This window comes from Drosophila ananassae, chromosome 3R, assembly GCF_017639315.1.
Source record: "Drosophila ananassae strain 14024-0371.13 chromosome 3R, ASM1763931v2, whole genome shotgun sequence".
Taxonomy (NCBI): domain Eukaryota; kingdom Metazoa; phylum Arthropoda; class Insecta; order Diptera; family Drosophilidae; genus Drosophila; species Drosophila ananassae.
In genome coordinates, this window is record NC_057930.1 from 12,606,277 (window position 1) to 12,621,273 (window position 14,997).

General features: G+C 36.7%; 3 protein-coding genes across 3 annotated transcripts in view; 2 read left to right on the top strand and 1 right to left on the bottom strand.

Annotated features, from left to right (window-relative positions):
- The first annotated feature begins 2,009 nt into the window (after nucleotides 1-2,009).
- On the top strand, nucleotides 2,010-2,583 carry LOC6496826. Its single transcript, XM_001963287.4, has 2 exons — nucleotides 2,010-2,272; nucleotides 2,334-2,583. Exons 1-2 carry the CDS (start codon nucleotides 2,153-2,155, stop codon nucleotides 2,511-2,513), a joined length of 300 nt encoding a protein of 99 aa, XP_001963323.1. The 5' UTR covers nucleotides 2,010-2,152; the 3' UTR covers nucleotides 2,514-2,583.
- Nucleotides 2,584-8,025: 5,442 nt separating this feature from the next.
- LOC6498683 lies at nucleotides 8,026-8,818 on the bottom strand. Its single transcript, XM_001963286.4, has 3 exons — nucleotides 8,635-8,818; nucleotides 8,249-8,576; nucleotides 8,026-8,190 (listed from the first exon to the last, which is right to left on the bottom strand). The coding sequence occupies exons 1-3, from the start codon at nucleotides 8,816-8,818 to the stop codon at nucleotides 8,187-8,189; spliced, it is 516 nt and encodes a 171-aa protein (XP_001963322.2). The 3' UTR covers nucleotides 8,026-8,186.
- A 92-nt stretch (nucleotides 8,819-8,910) lies between these two features.
- The window catches only part of LOC6496830 (fibronectin type-III domain-containing protein 3A), a 109,852-nt gene continuing 103,765 nt past the window's right edge, over nucleotides 8,911-14,997 (top strand). Inside the window, exon 1 of the mRNA XM_032455198.2 lies at nucleotides 8,911-9,043. The gene's annotated coding sequence lies outside the window, so the exon portion shown is untranslated. The remainder of the gene's footprint in view (nucleotides 9,044-14,997) is intronic.

Consider the following 14,997-nt stretch of genomic DNA (forward strand, 5'->3'; position numbering starts at 1 on the left):
GAACCTTGCTAATTTATCCGCCTACTTATCCGTCAACCATTTTGAAGTGGAAAACTTTGACTGTTTTCCAATACTGTTTTTTTGGCGCCAGTAGGAAAATATTTAAAATTTTTTATAAAAAATGTATACAAGCCAAAATAAGAAGTTTTAAGATAAGTTCTATAATTTTTCATATCAGAATTGAATATCCCTAGTAAGGGCATTTGAAAAGCCACCGTATTGATTAATTATTTGGACTGCACTTCTTGTTTGGCTTGGTCCTTGTTTGCACCATCGTTGTTAAATTCGTCGTCTGCTACTTTTGCGTAGTTTTGTTTATTCTATTTGTTTTGCTTTGTTTTATTTCGTTTTGTTGTTGTTTGTTTTTGTTTGATTTACGTTTGGCCGTGCCATCCACTGTGCACCCTCCCCCACCGCAGAACCGCCCAGGAGCAGGAACAGGAGCAGGAACAGGAGCAGAAGCAAGGAGTCTCCCCCAGCCACTCCCACCCCCTGGACAACCGCCCACCTCAAATTGTTGGCCTGTCGCCGTGTTTTGTTTTACTTTTGCTGCTTCTTTCCCATTCTGTTTTTTTTCCAGCTCCTTCTTCTTCTTCTACTTTTTTTCCTTATTCTATTTAATTTTGTTTTATTTTTTCCCCCCACCTGTTTTTATTTTTATTTTATTTTGTGTAGGTGTATTGACTTAAAGTTTGTTATACTTCTTTGCCTTTTGTGTCTTAGTTCCCGGTTCTAGTCTTAATATTGAAATTGTTGTTTTTGTTGTTGTTTTTGTTGTTTATTATTGGTAGAAGAAGGACACGCCTTCGAAATGTTTCCTCTGTCTTTGTCCTTCGGGTGGAGAATTTTTTACCAAGTTTGTTCTGGGCGGTTTTCCTTATTTTTTTTTTGTTAGATTATTTGTAGGTCCTTGTTTTTGAGAAGTTTCATGGTGTAGTTAGGACATTGGCTGACCATTCTGAAGGTCCTAGAACATTGTAAACTTACTGTATTGGTTTTTAGACTCAGGAAAAAAGGAATTCTAAATAAATGTCCTTTAGAATCGATCGGTTCTATAGATTTTACTTTTTAAGGCAAAAAAGAGAGGCTTTTAGTAGAAACTTTGAAAGTAAAATGAATAGTTCTCTTACAAACGGATAAATAAAGAGAGTTCTTTTATTTGGATTAGAATTTGAGAGAGAAAAATTCCTTTAAAAAACAAAAATTTCTTAAGAATGTCCTTTGGAATCTATCGATCTCTATCGAAATCTAGAGATTTTACTTTCTAGAAAAAAAAAGGTGGTAATTAAGAACAGCTCTCTTATAAACGGATACAACGGATAAAGAGAGTAAATTTTCTGGAAAGGCGGATTTGAGAGAAAAATAAAAAGATAAAAAACAAGAATTCCTTTAAAATGTCCTTTAGAATCTATCGGTTCTTTAGATTTTACTTTCTAGGTCAAAAAGTTCGAAAGATTTTTGGTTTTTAGAAATATGATAGTTAAGAGAATAGAATCTTATAAACAGATAAATTAAGAGAGCTTTTTAATATAAAAAGGTGGATTTGAAACAAAAATATTTTGATAGAAAACTGAAATTCTTTTAGAATGTCCTTTAGAATCGATCGCTTCCCAGGACACAATGAAAGTCTTTTTGTAGAAAGTTTGGTAGTTGGTATAGTTCTCTTATAAACGGATAACTTAAGAGAGTTCTTTCATCTGGAAAGCGGATTTGAGAGAAAAATTCCTTAGAAAACAGGAATTCCTTAAGAATTACCTTTTGAATCGAACGGTAATCTAGCTGTTACTTTCTAGGACAAAAAGAAAGAAATTTTAAATAAAGTTGTTTGTCTTATAAGCGGATAAATTAGGAGAGTTCTTTCTTCTTAAAAGGAGGATTGGATAGAAAGATAGATATACATATATCATATGTATCTCAAAGACAAAATTAAAAGATAAAATACAATTGTCTGTTTTTAATTAAACAAGTTTTTCAAAAAGATTTACTTACTCTTAAATTACTTTGGCAATAGAATGCCTTTCCTTTCCAATACAATATTAGTTATCGTCTGAGTCTCCGAAAACATGTCGATAACTTATATTGTATTGCAAAAACTTTAGACCCAATACCAAATTCGAAGTGAAAGAAAATTTTAAAAATCCAAGGATCCGTTATGAGTAAACAGAACAAGGAGTGGTCCAAGGCTACGCTCTGCCTGCCGAAGGATAATCTAACAACGGAGGCAGGAGACCGAGCCCGGGCAGCCAACTTTTTGCCTTCCTACGAAACGGATGTAATTATGTCTAACTTATAGGGTTTATATAACTAATATTACTCCGTATTTATTTTGGTAGTGCCTTCCTGTATCAATGGCCTGTCTGCTGGGTTGGGAATATGCCCGGATTTGGGTGAGAGATCGGGATAAGTTTGTGCAGGAACGCGAGAAGGCTGTCAAGCCCAAGTTCATCAAGAACGACTTCGAATGGTGGCTGAAACTCCGGAAAACTACAAAAAAATTCTGTAAAGGAAACTAATCAAGTTTGTTAATAGTTTAGAACAAGGATTTCATAAGGCACCTAATAAATTTTCATTTTATTCATCTGAGAAGTAGATTTTGAACTTTAAACTACAGGTGCGTGTAACAGAAACTACAAGTAACAGAATGGTTCAGCACTCGGCTAAAACTTTTTTTTTTTTTTTGAAGCTTATGTTAAACTTCTGTAGAAGTGAGGTAGGAATCGTTGGGCAGGTGGAGTAACTAAAATAGTGGAAATGTGTATTTAATATATATATTTTAAATACTTGATAGAAATTTAAAGACATTATTTTTATATATATTTATTTATACTATCTATACATTTTTTAAAAATAAATAAATAGTTTTAGAAATTGAATAAATATTGCTTCTATATTCTAAACTAATAGTTATATTGTCTAGATTTAAATGCAATTATTTATCTTTAATAAACATTTTATTATTTTTTTCTTAGAAAAACTAGAACAGCTGTTTGTTTCGGAAATGCTACCGGCTACTCCAAAACAACACCTCATCTGAAAGCTTTTTTTGAGCCTTTTGGGCCACCCACCGCTATTACACAGGTTGCTTGTTACCGAAAGCACTCAGAATCCGCTAACTCACTCCCACGCTTTCTCTCTTGCGTAGTTATGGCTCTCCTACGCAATTTTAAAAACAGAGACACCGGCAGATACAGAGGCATTACATTGCCTTACATACCTACACTCGAAAAAATTTCGAAAATAACATTGCAATTAAGGAAAAAATTAAGTTAAAAAAATATATACAAAATAAGTAGCTCAAAATAAATGAAAATAATAATTTATAGTATAAATAATACAAAATTTAATCTTAAATCAACACATTTAAAAAACAAATAATAAAACTTAAATATAATTGATCTCCATTATCCTTTTTCTTCAGCCAAGACAACAACCAAAACGAACTAACATTGCCACTTAACAGAGCTAAACTTTCTGTTAACAGTCTGCGAAGTCGACGTCAACGTCGACGTAACGCCCACGCAGCCAGAGAGGCTCGAAGAGAGGGAAATGTGCTTATGTTTACCGTTCACTCAAGTTTCGACTCACTCTCCTCTCTGTTATATTTCGCAACGGTACGGGAACGGGATAGCGGATCCGAGAGCGGAGAAAGCAGTGAAAGTCCGCGATATTCTACGGAAAATTCTTACTCTGTTTTTTGCAGCGCGCGCGGTCGCATCGAAGAATCGCTTCGCATCAAAATCGCATTCTGTGAAAGACATAAACTAAACCCTTTTTTTCCCGCTGTGTTTTATTCCGTCAAATCCGTTTTCTTTTCGTTACCAATTGCGATTTTCCCATCAACTCGATTTGGGGGAAAACTTGTTACGCATTTTACCAAAAAAAAAAAAAAAGTGGTAGAAGAGGAGGAAAATCAAAGCAGGAAAAATCAAAACAATAACAAAAAACCGAAAAAAAAAATTGGTTCGTGTCGTGGGTGTCACTTTGTGTGTTTGTGTTAGTGAGTGCAACAAACATAAAAAAATAAATATTATTTAAAATAAAACGCATAAAAAAAAGGAAAAATCAAGAGAAAAAAAAACAAAACAAAGCGAAAAAGAAAAGTAAGTTTTCCATGTATAGTATGTGCGTGTGTGTGCGTGCTAGCATATGTTGGCGGATTTTTCGCAAAATATTAGTATTTTTTTTGTAAAGTTACTATATTTAGTTAATTTTAGTAGTTTTTTGTTATGTTTTTTGGTTAAAAAATATTAAAAAATGCTTGCAATATGTTAGCTTCCAAGGCACTCACACACACACACACACAAACAAACATACGCAGTTATGCAGCGGCTAACTGTAGTTGGCGTGTGTGTGTGTGTGTGTGTTTGCTGGCTTTGTTTTTGTTTTTGTTTGCCATAGTTGTTTTTGTTGTTTTTTTTTGTTATGTTTTTGTTTTTGTTATTGTTGCCTTTGCGGCCAAGTGGCAGCAAAACGTTGCAAGCAACAATAATAATGGCAAAACAAGTGCAGTCAGCAAAACCAACTCAACCAGTGCCTTTCCCTCTCTCTCTCTCACTCTCTTACTCGCTCTCTATTAAGCTCGTTCCTTCTCGCGATTTGCCGCCCCCCTCGCCCACCCTTTTTGGGGCGGCCCACCCCATCCTCTCCTTATCGCACCCATTGACGCAACTGCATGGTCAGGGCTTCTTTGACTGCCTTTGGATTTTAGTATTTCGCTCTTTTATTTTATTTCTATTTCAATTTCATTTTTTTTGTTTTTGTCTTTTGCCTTTGGATTTGGCTTCGCGCTTTTCCGTTTTTGCCAGTCGCGTTTGGCTGCTCTCTTTGCTGCTCGCCACGCGCCAAGCAAAGCTCAGCCGACACTTGTCGCGCCTTTTGAGCGCCACCACCCCTGGGCAACCACCTCCACCACCCCCTCCAGCCACCCACTGGCCAGTGTTCACCTGACAGACCTCCACTCGCCCCCTCTCTCTCTTTCCAATGTCCAACTGCACGTCTGCGTCTTTATGTCTTTTAGTATTTGGTTGGGTTTTGTGCACTGAAAAAAAAATTAAGGGCTTACTTGAAAAAATATTTAAAATTTTTATGAGCTAGGGTTGAATTAAAAAAAAATACTATTTAGAATTTAAGGAGTTTTCATATGACCAGTTGAGGGCTTAAACCGGTTAGGAATTATAATTTAAAAAAAAATATATATATATTTAAAATATTTATGAGCCAGGCTATTTATTTTTTAAAAATATTTTGAGCAATTGAGTGCTTAAACTGGTTGGGAATTATAATTAAAAACATAAATATTGAAAGCGAGAGGCAGATAGGTTAAATTGTTTTTTAAATTACCTTTTTTATTTTGTTTTAAATTATATTTCCGAATATTTCTTGTTAACTTTTGTAAACTTCTTAATTATATATATTTTTTTTACTGTGCATCTTCTGCCTTTGCCATCTACTTGAAGACTTTTTCGCTTGAAGCTTTTGTGAGTTTCGTTCGATTTCCATTCGCCTTTAATTGCATTTATGCATTTTTAATCGAGTTTGACTTTGGTAAGCTTTTTACTTTGGCATATGCCCTATGGACCCATGGGGCGCTACTTGGAGGTGCTACCACTTCCACTTCCTCCCCCTCCCCCTAAAATAGATTCCCCATTTTGGTAGTGGAGATGTCTCGCAAAAGTTTTCTAATTGGCCTTGACGCCGTTTTTGGGTTTTCAAAGCTTAGTGCTTAAAGGCACAAGTGCGAAATACTCAGAGTCTTAAATGAGATAATTTATTTGCAATTATAATTTGGTTCATTAGAGTTAATTGAATTAAGGGCTAGGGGGCTAGGAGGGGAGAAATGACAATGGGTTTTAGGGTAGAAGAAGGAATTAGTACAATACTAAATTAGGGTTTAAAGAAAATTTAAGTAAAATTTCCATAGAAACTCTGTTTTATGTTAAATACAAGTACACATTTTTCCATTTAATTCTAGAACGCTTGTGGCAACATTTTCGCCAACTTTTTTCCGGAACAGCTGTTGCATCCTAAACAAACACTCCATGCCACAACCACTATGAGGCAGTGGAAAGCTCAATCAAAGCCGCCTCCTCCGCCTCCGCAAAAAAAAAAAAAGTTTGCCAATTCCGCCATATGTTTATCTGCTAATCATGGTAACGTGATGCGGTGTTGCAAAATATTTAACTAGAAAACGAAACGAATCAAAGAGATCCAAATAAACGAAACAGCTTTTCCCATGAAAACTTCTGGCCGCCCCCCCCCCCCTTTTGCGGCATCTAAGCCACCATATGCCAAAAAGCTGAAACCAAAAATCGTACAGGAATAGGATAAGAAAAAAAAAAAATACACACACATACAGGCAGAGAAAAAAAAATATAAGCAGGATTTTGACATTTCATTGTCTGGCCACGCGCGCATCTCCAACAAGGTTCCTCCCCTTTGCAAGGATACCGTTAGGGCTAGGGTGGCTCAAAAAAACTCATAAAAATGCAAAAATATTACACTACCTTATATTTTATTAAACAAATAATTTCTATTCAACTATGTTTTATGTTTTATGTCTCTTTTTATTAAATACTTTTAATTTAAAATATGCCACTTCGACCTACCCTAATAAAAAGCATACATTTCGGCGCACATTTTCCGCAGTAGTTCACACACACACACACACACTAGTAATCCTCTCTGCTATGTATGCCAGTATGCCGAAAAAAAGGGCAAGACATAACTTCACTCGTTTTTTGCCACTGCCAGTGGTGCTGCTGCTGCTGCCCACGCTAACAAACCTCAAACCCGGCAATACCCTCCTCTCCTACCGGCTTTGCCCTCTGCCCTTCGACGCCCCAACCACCCACGCACCACCCACTCGTTGTCGGCGGACGCCGTATGGCCTAACATTTACCTAGTTGGCCCGAAGTTGTCTCTCAAACATTTGTTGCTGCACTCTTCGGTGGGAAATCGGTTTCCGTTTTTCACCATGCCGGTTTCAGTTCACCTCGCTTTTCACGCTCACGCTCTCTATTTCTCGCCTTTCCCCAACTCTCTCTCTGCTCTGCTGTGGTGCTTGTGCTTGTGCTTTCTCTTTCTCTGTTTACGTTGCAACTGAAAAAAATAAAAGGAATTAGGGGATTTTGTTTTTTTAATTATTTTTCAAATTTATTACTTAAAGCAATTAAATATTAAATATTATTGGAATAAAAAATTTATTAAAATAAAGAGAAAAATGGAAATAATAAGACAAGTTTTGTGTTTTTTAAGGATATTTTTAAGGATCTTCCATTATAATCTTTCTAGTCCTCTTTTAAAGGATTCCCTCTGCTTATATGTTCAAAAATCTAAAACTATTCATTTAAATCTGGAAAAAAATAGGAAGTTTTTGATTTTGTCTTAAGGTTATTTTTAAGGACATTTTAGGGATATTTTTTAGAGACATTTTTGTCTATTAGACTTAAAATGGAACATTAGTATTAAAGTTTTTAGATTTGGTTCTTAAACCTTTGAATAAATGTGTGTATTTTATATTTTTTTGAGAACCCAGTGTGGCCAGGAGCTAGTAAGAAGCTAGTGAGGTGGGGAGAAAGGTGCTCTGGTGGGCGGTTTCTATGACGTAGCTGCGTAGGGCGTGTTCGGTGGGTGTCCCGCCATATGGTCACTGCACAAGCCAAATTGCCACTTGGCGGAGACGACGCTTCATTTGGTTTTCAAATTGAATAGGAAGCGTCGCGACATTGTCGGGCGACGCTCCGATACCCGCCCCCCCTCGGCCGATACTCTCCTCGAAAATTCGTCCTGTGTCCTGGGTCCTTGGTCCTCCGCTAATTGAGACATTTGTCAACTTGCGTAAATGGGCCATCATTTCTCAAAGGCATTCCCGCTCATTGGCCAAGGGAATTAGAGAACAAAAAGAAATGATATTTTCCCCCCCCCCCCCACCGATGGGAGAAAACTTTCTAATTTAATCAATTAAATTAAATGGAAATTTTTCATTAATTTTTTAGTAATATTTTTGAAGAAAAACTTGCCCATTTCGACGGTCAATTTAAACCATTTTATTTGTGTAAAAAAGAATGAAAAAATAGTCTAAAGACTTGTACATTTAATATGTGAGAAATTATTCGCGTTTCATGGCCAGGCAGCAATTGGGGAACAAAACAGTCAATTTTTTATGGAATTCGCTTGGCTAAAAGCTATTAGCTGAAATTACTGAAATTATATGAAAGGTCCAGGATATCATATTCGTTCTCTACTCTACTTGAAACGCTTCGGCTTAGTGGCCATGATGGGGGCCTTGACCACCGATGGGGGGATGCCCTTGAGGGGCGGCAATATGTTCTTGAAACGAGGACCGAAAACCGTAGAGCACTTGGTCACACTTAGTTGACTTTTGGATTCTTCCAGACTCTTCACCGATTTCTTGCTAGTCTTGCTCTCCAGCAGTGTTGACTTCGAGGGGCTTCTTCGCGGCGGAGCCTTCTTCTCGGTCTTGGCCGGCTTGGTCTTGTCCACCTTCTCCGGCAGCTCCAGAGCCTGGACATCGGTCATAAGGGTCTGGAAGGTCATCGGAACCAAAAAATACCGACCTACAATCGGTTTTCTATAACTATTTGTTTTTTATTAAATTTATTTGATTTTTTTTACCATTTAGTTTCTGGAGAAATCCCAAACGCTGACCCATTTCAAGGGTCTGCTTCACTGGGACCTTCAGTTCGTCCTGCGGCAGCTGCGTATGCTTGGCAATGGTCACTACGATTTCTCTCAGTGTTGCCGGCGAATTTATCAACTGAAGTGTATGCACGATTATAGCTCCATTAAAGTTTGGCATTTTCTTTGTTTTGTGTTTGTGTTTAAATATAAGTTACTTGAATGTTAGTTTAATGTTTCTTTTTTTTAGGATATCACATAAAAAACAAAAATAAAACACTAGGTAATTCTACCTACGATGTGTTAGCTATCTTAAAAAGATGAAAATGAACTGAATTCGTTGGGATTAGATTGTTACTGACATTCTATGTAATGGATTGCTATGTAAACTGAAATTTTTCAAAAGGTATGGGTATTACTAAGATTGATTTAGTTTTCACAGACTACTATATAAGAGATTTAATAAAAATTAATAAAAAAAAAGATTACAAAAAAGATTACACTATGATTCTATGATTTTTCCCCAAACATTTTTCTATGGAAGATTTTTATTTTCTTATTGAAATCTGTAGATCATACCATGTTTTAATTTTGGATTTAAGGAAAAACTCGAAATAAATGTATTGAATTTATTATAGGCGGTTAAACAATATTTTTGTCAATTAAATTTGAGTTTTTAATCTCATATTTTCTAAAAGTCATGGCCATCTAAAACAGTTTAGATTGTTTAGTAAATCTTTATAGAAATTGTAATAATTATTAAAAAGTCTCCCTTTTGTCTAGTTGGCTTCCAGTTGGCAACAAGACTTCTATCATCAATCGGTTATCACTTTTACATGAGATTATACCCCGAGGTGAGCTGTCCTGGTCATATCTATCAATAATCCCGAAGCACACACACAGAGTCGAGAGGAAGAGTATATTGGCTTTCGATCCAAACACACACACACACACACACACACATCTGGGAGGACTTTGGCGCTGACGTTACTCTGCCTGGCACTGCCTGGCACTGCTGTTTCTAATCAGTGGTTCTAAAAATAGAATCCCTGACCGCCCACTCGCCAAAACTCTTCAGTTTGTATGCCATATGGAGGTTTAATTAAACTCGATTGAGCGAAAAAAAAAAAAAACAAAAGAAACATGCTTGTAGAAACAAGGAGCAAGTTTTTTTCGGTCATCCATCATGGTTATTGGGGCAATTAAAGCCCCCAACAGCTGGCAGGAGGGATAAACTGGCAGGTCAAGATGTCAGTTATGTTGCATTATGATCAGTGTTGGACTGTTCTTCATTGAGTTGCAACTTGCAATCATGTGATTAATTTTTGATCGAACAGATCGCTGACAGTTGCAGCCTGCAATCCAACAATAAAGGATGCAACATCATCCTCTATCCCTTACTCTGTCTCTGTCGCTGCTCGTCATCTGTCTCTGTCGCATTGACAGCCAACGGTAATTTAATCAAAAAGTGTCAGACAGAGTTTGCCATATGGCGGCCATTGAAGCGTCGACTTGACACGCCTCCAGTGCGTCGCGTGGGCGCCGCCGTGCAATAAAAAAAAAAAAGCAAAAAAAAGGCAACTGTTAAGAAGGACGTGTCACAAAGGATATTAATCGAATTTTCCGATGCCCTCAATATTGAGCGTCAAAAAAGAGTTTACTTTTAGTTCTGATTTTGTTACAATTTTTTATTTATTTAAAAAGGAATAACTAATGTGAAAAGTGCTTGATTTTAAATTTAAAAAAATGCAAAACTTTATTCTGCCATTTTTCCACATCAATAATCTTTATAGTTTTTTATTATTAATTTAGTTTGGTGAAAAAATGTAATTAAATTTTAACATTTATAACTAAAAACAGTGTTTATTTGGGTAACTAGATTTGTGTTATTTTAGTTTCGTCCAGCTCCCTTTATTGCTCCTTTTAGGACTCTACCAACAATAGGGGTCTGCCTCGTGGGCAGCCCATTAAAGTATGCTATGATTTCTGCCCTAGGCTCCCGGGGCCAAGCCCATCCTTTTTTTGATGCAAGCAGAGATATATATGTATGTATATGTAAATGGTTATTTTTTGTCGGTTGGGTTGAATTCTGTTTGATTTCCGTTTTGGCTAGGCCCCTAGGTCTAAAAATAGAGCTGGACGAAAATCAAAGCCAACAGGGCTTTACGCCAGGAAGGCAGGATGTCAGGAAGGCACCTCGTCCCTGCAACATTCAACAATCAACATGTTTGATGTTTTCCTTGGCCAAATGTAGCATTTCGACTCGAACTCTCCAACCCGAAAACAAGCAAGAGCAAATTCGTTTGTTGATTATTTGGTTTCAACCGTTTTTCCCCCTCAGAACAGGAACCCAAAAAATAGAGTATCCTAAAGGTACACATACAAATATTTTCATTTTCTATTTGTTTTTTATTTTTGTGGAAATGGCATTTAAAATTCAGTGCAAATGTTATTTCAACACTTGTCAGTGTGCCCAGAAACAAAACATGACTGGATTTTTTTATTCGGCAGACAGAAAGCATACGGCGTGTTTAGAATGACAATTCCGACCCAAGTCTTTCCTCTTTTATTATTTATGGGAGGTTGAAAAATCTGAATGGCTAGAAAATAGTATAACATTTCTATCTAAATAGAAATTTATGACAGAATAAATAACAAAGATTTTTTTAAAATAATATTTATTTATATAAAAAATATAGAAACCCCTTTAAAGTAAATGATATCGAACTTCGGTCTATTTCCTCTGCACTTATTGAATTTGTTTAAATTTAATTTGTTAATCAAATATGCTCAATAGAACGTACATCCTCTACACTCGGACACACACACACACACATGGCACCTCTTCCGTGACATTTATGCAGAGTCAACATACAGTGAGCTCCATAAGTATATACACACTGAGACACCATACAGATGTAGGACTACATGTGTGATAAACGACAGCTCCTGTTTCCTGACAGTTATACTTGCTGTGTTTTATTCCAAAAGATGACCTGTCCGGCAACCCTTTCTCTGGTTCTTCTTTGTGGCATTACACAGAGAGAAATATAAATAAAAAGTTTTTTGAAATAATATATATTTTCTGAGGATTCTTGAATCCTATTTTTAATCACTAATTTTTCTTGTTGTATATTTTCCTCTTCTGACCCTTCTGCTGACCATGTTCTGTGTATAAAGACCAGGCTAGTGACAAATTATATGCACAATGGTGACCAGGTCCTGGACTTCAGGACAAACAGGAGACAGATGAGTTGTGTGGAAGTGTCAGCATCAGTGTCAGTTTCGGGTTTTTCCAAGCAAAATGCTTTATGTGCAGCCAGCGAGACATTTTTGGCCTTGTATAAAATATGAGTTGCATTTTGCAGCTCCTGGTTACGGTCCAGGCCATAAACTTTGACCTGTTCTACCTATGAATATACTATATGTTGTGTGTATGAGTGTGTATGAGGTATATTCCCTTTATTCCGGGCTGTCGGTCATCTCATATATCAACTAATTGCACTTTGTTTATTGTCCGTCCATGTGTGAGTCTCTTTGTTGTGGTCTGGGGAAGGATGGTGGCTTTGTAATTGAGTTTTATGTCGGGAACGTGTCTTCCCAGCCAATTGGAAATTTTATAGCCATAGATTGTCAATTTTAATTGACTTGCTTTCGAATGCAAAATACAGAGATATATGGGGGCCAGCTGTTGCGAAAATGTGATTTGCATTTTGTTGATTCAAAAGTGTAGTGTAGAATTAAAGTCCTAGCAGTGGTAGCAGGCTCTCTGGGGCTTAGAAGCCTCTTGTCTTCCTTAAACTAGAATTTGGCAAAGCTCTTAGCCTGGTCTTAGCCTGGCTCTGCCTAAAAGTATGCCGGGAAAAAAATGTTCTCCTTGTTTCGAAGGAGCAACAATTTTTCGTCTTGTTGCGGCCACCTTGTTACCCATTTTTCGACAAAGTCAATTAATTGAAGCCATTTCGTGTGCTTACTTTGGGGACTTGCCTCTACACCCATTCCAAACTCCTTTCCCCCGGACTTTCTCTCTACTTTCTCCACGGGCCGCTGACGTAGGACGTTTGCGTCACTTTCATGCGGACAACTTTTACGCACTTGAGTCTTAATTACTCATACCTTTCCAAGTCCTGGCACTTTTTTCACAACATACTTCTTCCGGCTTGGAGCCAAGGCTGCTGGCTCCTGGCTTCCGATTCGTGTTTTGTTTTAAATTCTTAAGCTTTCCAAGGTCTGTTTCTGCTTTAAATTTAAGCATGTATTTAATAAGAAATATTTTTCTTTATTTTTTTGCTTATTTGTTTAAAAAAAAAAAGGTTTCTTTATCGTTTTTATTATTTTTTTTCTTTAGGATTCAGGAGTTAAGTCTATGGTTCGTGAGCCTACTTATAAATATCCCTTTTGTGCTGCTCCGACATTGTCCTTCTTTGTCCTTGTTCTTTCCCCCTCCTCTCCCCCTCATGGTCTTCGTTATCCTTAGCGACTCCCACTCGCCGAGCCTGGCTGCAACATGTTTGCATTTCATTTGTTAGCAAGTTGTCAACATTTTATCTATGTTATTATGTCTTGCCTACTTTTCTGCCGCTTTTATCTGCCAGGACTCCCTCATTTTCTTTCTTTTTTTTTTTTGCCATTTCTTTTACTTTTTTGTACTTTTCCCCGGCTAAGCTTAAAGGTAAGCCGTTGAAGTTTTTTTGTCCTGCCGGGAGTGAAAGGGGAGCGGGTGGTTGGGTCATTAGTCAAACGTCATGTCATGTGAATGAGGCGTGATGAGCGTGCTGCGAATTTATCATGGGGCCACATCTCAGATAAGCTCGGACCACGCGGCGTATGAGCAATAAAACAAATTAATACTTATATTAATCATACGCCGCGTGGGACACAAATGCCAAAGATCAAGAAGCTGGAATTAAAAATAGGGGGGGAATATAACATCAAAAGGGACACTTGAGCGTAAAACTGAAGTATCTCTCATTGCGGATTCATGGTCCAAAATTATGCCATCAAGTATGAAATGGAAATTGGAGTCATAAATGGTTGGATATTTGGGTTCGGATACCCTTGATACCCAGTAGTTGGACAAATAATCAACAAAAACCTTAGTTAAAGACTATTTTTAGACTAAAATCTATTAAGAAGTAACCAAAAAATCGTCATAAAAGTACCAGGTATCATATAGTCTTTCATTTTTTAGAGGAATACCCTTTTCCGTCGCCGTTGGTCATAAAATTCAAGTCTAACTTGTTGCGTCTCCTATTTTGTGAAAGCTCGAAAATTGGTTTCGTTTTATGTGTAGTGGCAACGAGGGGGTAACCCACTCATGCGTCGTGAGAGTGGGTTGATTCAAAAATTTCCCCAAAGACCCCCTCACAGTAAGAGAGAGCCATGGGGGTGTTGGATGAAAAAAATAAAGAGAGACAGTGGGTGGTGGAGAGAAAATCTCATTTTGGTGAGCAATTTGCGCTTTTGAGTGAAAGCCTTTGAGCGAGAAATGATTTGAAGGACACTTTGGCAGGAAACTAAAAATTAAGTTCATGCCTGGACTTGGAACTCTGTTAGAGTTTGTGGTGAAAAGTGCTTAAGGGATTAAAGTTTCCGTGAAGAGATAGAGCTACAGGTCCTGGTTGTAGATTATATAAAGGACATACTAAAAAGATCTACAAAATATTAAAAATAATAACTTTATTTTAGTAATTAACTTCCAGCCAAGTTTTTCAATTTAATCTTTATTATTTCTTTCTCAACTTGGCTTATATTTTGTATCTCATAATATTTTTTCTTATTATGTTGTTTTTTTATTTACTTTGTGTTAACATCTCGCGACGCTAATTAAATTTTCTGGCTTACCACACACCCACTCTGATATATGTATGTTGTGCCGGAGCGTCTTATACTTATAAAAAATGTATCTGCCACCTCCTGTAATATCATCCCAGAGCCATTCCTTGAGTCCTGCCAGCTTAATTGCATTTTTTTCAAGCTTTCTCCTTCCACAACGTTGGCTTACAAATTGTCAGAGGGGCAGTGGCATATAAAATAATCTCTGCACTAATTTAAAATATTATTAATTCAATTAGGGTTTGTTGTGGTTTACGCGGTATGAGCAAATATTTGATTTATTTCTACACTTTTCTGCATATTAATTATGAAATATGGAAATGAGAATGCAAATATTTTATTTCTCACACTATTAGTCTTTAAATTATATGTATGACTAAAATATACAGCAACTAGATATTTTATTTTATACAGATTATCATGGCATTGCTATGGTTTCCTTTTTATATAATATTAAATTCAAAATTTACGAATTTCCTCAATTATTGTTTAATAAATGGCCCATAATTCCACAAAAGGGCTTTA

What these genes read in the sequence shown, in the direction of transcription:
- LOC6498683 (XM_001963286.4), bottom strand. Translation starts at nt 8,818, where the DNA reads ATGCCAAACTTTAATGGAGCTATAATCGTGCATACACTTCAGTTGATA. An exon ending in ATTTCTCCAGAAACTAAATG is followed by an intron (nt 8,577 to 8,634) that starts GTAAAAAAAATC and finishes AACCGATTGTAG; the next exon opens with GTCGGTATTTTTTGGTTCCG.
- LOC6496826 (XM_001963287.4), top strand. Translation starts at nt 2,153, where the DNA reads ATGAGTAAACAGAACAAGGAGTGGTCCAAGGCTACGCTCTGCCTGCCG. An exon ending in TGCCTTCCTACGAAACGGAT is followed by an intron (nt 2,273 to 2,333) that starts GTAATTATGTCT and finishes TTATTTTGGTAG; the next exon opens with TGCCTTCCTGTATCAATGGC.